This window comes from Lygodium microphyllum, chromosome 30 (genome assembly GCF_053477565.2).
Source record: "Lygodium microphyllum isolate KBCC chromosome 30, Lygodium_microphyllum_v1.1.10, whole genome shotgun sequence".
Taxonomy (NCBI): Eukaryota; Viridiplantae; Streptophyta; class Polypodiopsida; order Schizaeales; family Lygodiaceae; genus Lygodium; species Lygodium microphyllum.
This window is the reverse complement of record NC_141164.1, coordinates 114624784-114629649: the sequence shown is the minus strand read 5'-3', so window position 1 is coordinate 114629649 and position 4866 is coordinate 114624784. Positions and strand designations below refer to the sequence as shown.

At 45.5% G+C, this 4866-nt stretch overlaps 1 protein-coding gene across 1 annotated transcript; it reads left to right on the top strand.

Annotated features, from left to right (window-relative positions):
- The first annotated feature begins 1411 nt into the window (after nt 1–1411).
- LOC148010252 (uncharacterized) lies at nt 1412–4561 on the top strand. Its single transcript, XM_087672812.1, has 2 exons — nt 1412–2436; nt 3310–4561. The coding sequence occupies exons 1-2, from the start codon at nt 1528–1530 to the stop codon at nt 3928–3930; spliced, it is 1530 nt and encodes a 509-aa protein (XP_087528938.1). The 5' UTR covers nt 1412–1527; the 3' UTR covers nt 3931–4561.
- Nucleotides 4562–4866: the final 305 nt, after the last annotated feature.

The following is a 4866-nucleotide window of genomic DNA, read 5'->3' as shown; positions in this document are numbered from 1 at the left end:
TGTTTGCCATGTTTGTGGTATGCCCATGCTTAGAAAGCTTCTACTCATGACAACCTCTATACACTTAGTTTTTACAATTGTGATTAAGGAAGGGTGCTGAGAGTTTTGGCAATCACACCCATTTGTATGCCTTCTTGTATGGAGCAGTGGGCAAGGAAAATGCAAGCAAGCTAGGAGAAGAGACTGAATCCTGTAAGCACAATGGTGGAAAGTGCTACCTACCAAGAAGACTATAAAGCATTGTACTTGCCTATTATTTGAATGCAATGTCATAGTACTTTTGTCCTTTCAATCAAGTTTTATTGTCCAGTTACACAAGATTGTGTTTATGAGTCCAAGATTCAATCTTGGAACCTAATTCACTTATGTAACAATCAATTGTCATATCTACGTCTTCATGAGTCTTATCTTTATCTTCTATCTTCCATAGCCATGCTGGAGATCCATGCTTTTTAACAAGTATTTGGTTTTTAGACATGAGAAAGAGATAGTGTGTTTTTTTCTTTGTGTGTGTGTGTGTGTATAAGTAAGTGATCTTAATCTAAGAACAAGGAGATTAAGAGGAGTGGATATATTTCAAGAAGAATGAAAAAGGATTTTAATACAACGGAGAACATAATTATAAGAATGTATGTGGTTTAAATTGGGATGAATGTGTGTTTAAGTAAGGATGATGGAAGAGGGTATTAAAAGCCATGTGTCATGCAATCAAATCACTCTACGTGAGCTGTTCCAATCAAGAAAACAATGCACGGAGGGTAATATTTACATTAACTCTATAAGGTAATTGTGACCTAGGCAAGTGGATACAGTGCCCTCAAAAATAGGGGTACTATGCTTACATAATGAGGTCCCCTATACCTTTTGTTTTTTAAAGAAAAGAACCAGGAAGATTTCATTAAAATTTTTTAAAATGATCCATTTCTATTGTAGACCGGAGAGCGTCTATGGTAGCACCTTTATTGGCATTTTGTCGCATGTCTAAATCGTAGTTAACCACAAATGTCTAAATTGTAGGAATGCACCGATTTACACGTGAAATATTAGACATGCATATCTGCTCGAGAATAGACACGCTCGGAAGTTCTTTTATTTTCCAAAAACTTTGAGACGCCTACAACTATGTTTCCTGGATCGCAAATAGGCATTCAACACCCTGGAAGTCCTGAGGCACCACAATTAAACAGAAAGGAAGGTATGGGCGATTTCTTGTCTCCGGACAGTCGTAAAGAGGAGAGGTAACCGACGTTTCCAGACTCCCAAGTTGCAACAATTAGAAACGCTACACGTTCACGGCTCGACCCTCGTCGTGTTAAAAGTATAACATTTTAATCGAGGCATTGGGAATCGTTCCATGATCTTGTTGATTCACGATTTCGCTTCCCTACGGTTTATCATGCATGGGCATGACTATACTTCCTGCCCGATGGAGGTCTCAGAAAGATTGTTATGTTTCGGTCTAGAGAAGCAGCTCCTCTACTAATGGATATCCGTTCAGCTAATCCGATCAGACTGTAACCCGAAACGATGGGTAAGCTCTGGCAATCGCTAGCTGTCCTCTCCAGTTTGTGTGTCGGATTCTTGATCTCCCACATTGGTCTTTACAACAATTTGTCCTTGCAAACCAGCCGGATTAATAGGCCAGCGGCTGTACTAAATACTTTTGATAGCCCCATTAGTTACATGCCCGTAGCAGTGACAGTAGCTGCTGGCCCCTACTGTAACTGCAGCACCACATTAATGAGAGCGCAAGGGAGCTATGCAGGGGCAATATCTGGCATGTCAAAGGGCATATCCGTGAACTGCACATGCATGGACAAGGAAAGATTAGTGGAGCAGCTTTTCGGGACGAGGGACACGAAGGAAGTGGACCATCAGCAGAAGCAACTGTTAAGGAATCTTGCAAGCTGCGAACAGGAGGCAGGCACGGCGAAGAAGAAGCTAGAGGAGGCAGTTACTGCGCAGAAGCACGATAATACTCAGCCATGGTACGCAGCGGGCAGAACGTGGCATTATCCGGTCAAGTTCCCGCGGTGCTCCATGGACGTGTGCTTCAACTTCTCCAAGTGCGAGGCCAGAGAAGATGAGCAGCTCCTCATCTACACCTACGACGTGCCCAGCCCCCCGGTCAGGTACTTCGCCAAGATGAACGAGAGCAGGTGGCACACTCGAGATCCCAACAAGGCATGCTTGTTCTTGGTCTTTCTGGACCTGGACACCCCCCACAGGCCAGACATTCGGACGTTGCCTTACTGGGACGGTGGCCTCAACCACGTCTTGGTGACTTTCGCTGATATGTGGCGTCAGCGTGGTCCGCCCGAGCACACTATTGGGTACGCTTCCATCATGGCGTCCGATATGCATGAGACCATCTACCGACCCGGCTTCGATGTGAGCATTCCGCTCCCAGGGAACCACCACATGAAGGAGTTTCAGGTAGAGATGATTTTTGTGGCTAGTATTCCATGTCTAAACGAGTTAAAGAACCCTCCGGGTAGTGCATTGCAAGGGATCTGCTCGCGGGAAGTGCATTGCAAGGCATCTACTTGCAAGTGGAGTCGCGGTCCTATACTAGTAGTCTAAGCTACAAACTTTGAATTTTGCACACACTCACGAAAGATAATACATTTCATCGTTTATAGTAGGATTAGGGTAAAGGGCCACGTACCGTGGCAGCACCCTATCACAAACGAGAAGTTTTAATTAGAGCAAAGCAAGCGGCTTGGCATTGCTTGCTGTCACATAGCCCGCTGTTTTACTGGGGTATGCGTGCAACAGTGCTGTGGGCATTCTTCGCGTCATTGATTCTAACTTCATAGGCTTCCATCTCTTGTGCATGGGTTCGTAATGCATGCTAGATGAGGGTTTATAGTGCAAGGTAATCGAAGCCTTCCACGCTTCATTGGCTTAAACCTTGTCGATCATGGGAGTTAGCTCTCATGGATCACTTTAGACATGGTAGGGAGTTCTCAAGAAAGGGCTCCAAGGAAACATTGAGCAGCCATCTATATTATGAGCCATATCATTTTCATAACTTTTTCATTTAAATTGAAGTACTGCTCTTGAAGTACTAAAGGTCTATCTTAGGGAAGCTGACGATATTAATGTTGAGTCTGTCAACATTTTTTTTTTCTTAAGGTTCATAGTTTGGGCCGGGGGGGGGGGGGGGGCGCCGGGGGGGGCCGGGGGGGTGGGGGTGGGGGCGGGGTAGTTGGTATGTTCATGGTGTAATACATGAACATTGAACAGATTATCAAGGTTGCACGAGAATGAGGAGAGCTTAATTTTACATTGATTTGCTTTGAGCAGGCCCTAAGTCCGTTCAAACGGAAGTACCTGCTCACCTTCAGAGGCTTGCGCTACCTGGGGGAACCGGGCGAGGGCACGCTGCGCAGCCTGGACAGTTTCCGTGGCATGCATAACGGCGGGGACGTGATCGTGGCGACGTCGTGCCGCCACTTCATGAACGACATGAAGCGGGCGGAGCGGGCGGAGCTAGGGGCGCACTGCGACGAAGACGACGCGGCGTACCTGCGGTACGACTATCGAGAGCTCATGAACACCACCTTCGGCCTAGTGCCCGCGGGCATCCAGCCGAACTCCTACCGCTTCGTCGAGGTCCTCGCCGCCGGCGCCATCCCCGTCCTCGTCGCCGACAACTACGTCAAGCCCTTCGACACCCTCGTCCAGTGGCACCGCTGCCTCCTGCAGTTCCCTTCCTCCCAGATACACCGCATCCTCCCCACCCTCCGTGCCCTCCATCGCACCGAGATCGAGCTTCGCCAGTCCTACTGCCTCCACGTCTACCGGCACTACCTCCAGGACCATCAAACTCTTCTCCGCGCTTCCCTCGCTTCTCTCCAAGCTCGATTCATGGGCATGTTCCCGTTTACACAGGAAGCTCGCCTGTCCACTCTCACAAATTTGTAACATCATAACATTCACCTGCAATGGCTTCTCTCCAGTTGCAAGCCGGAATCATGAGCATCTGCCCTTCTAAAATTATTAGCTCATTCACCCTATTCAATAATCACATTTTCCTGAAATAAATTTATCTTTACTAACCCCATTCAAGGAACGAGATTACTTCTACAATAGAACGAACATCATGACTTATTTTGAAGCCACGTCGCGGAAGTACATGGTCTTGCAAGTGTGCTATTAGTATGACTCCAAGGCTGCACACCACATGCAAGTCTAAATTTGAGAGATCCAAGGCGGCACAGCACATGCAAGTCCAACTTTGTGAGAGAGATTGCAAAAAGGAAGAGAGAACGAAAAAGCAGGAGAGAGAGAAGGTCTTATATACTAATCTCTAATTGACAACCCCTATGAACCGCAAGTTGATGGAGTTTCCTCCTGTTTGAAGGCTACTCCACCAATGACCCCACATGTTGTACCTCTACTCTATGGACTTGTGTAGGTAGCATTGAGCGTACAATTTACCTGCACATGGTATAGCTCAAAAGGTGTATTATAAAAATCCTCATGTGGTTATTTCACGATTCACATTATGTTGAATGGCCCAATCATAAGTCTATTAATAATCAGCCTATCATCCTCCATAGGCAATTGCAAACACATTTTCTCCTTTTGAGTGTGCTTAAAAGGATTCAAAGCAAGTAGCCTGCTATTAAACCTCCACAAGCAGTTACAAACATATTTTCTCCTTTTGAACTTGCTTAAAAGAGTTCAAAGCAAGTAGCGTCCCATTTTAAAACAATGTGATGGAATCACAAGAGCATACCTAAAGCAACTTTTGTGTTTGATATTAAAGTTGTTAATGAAATTTTCATTTAAATTTGGTAATGAACATTAGCATCTCTTTTTTCTTCTTTGAAAACCTTCATTCTACTATTTAATATG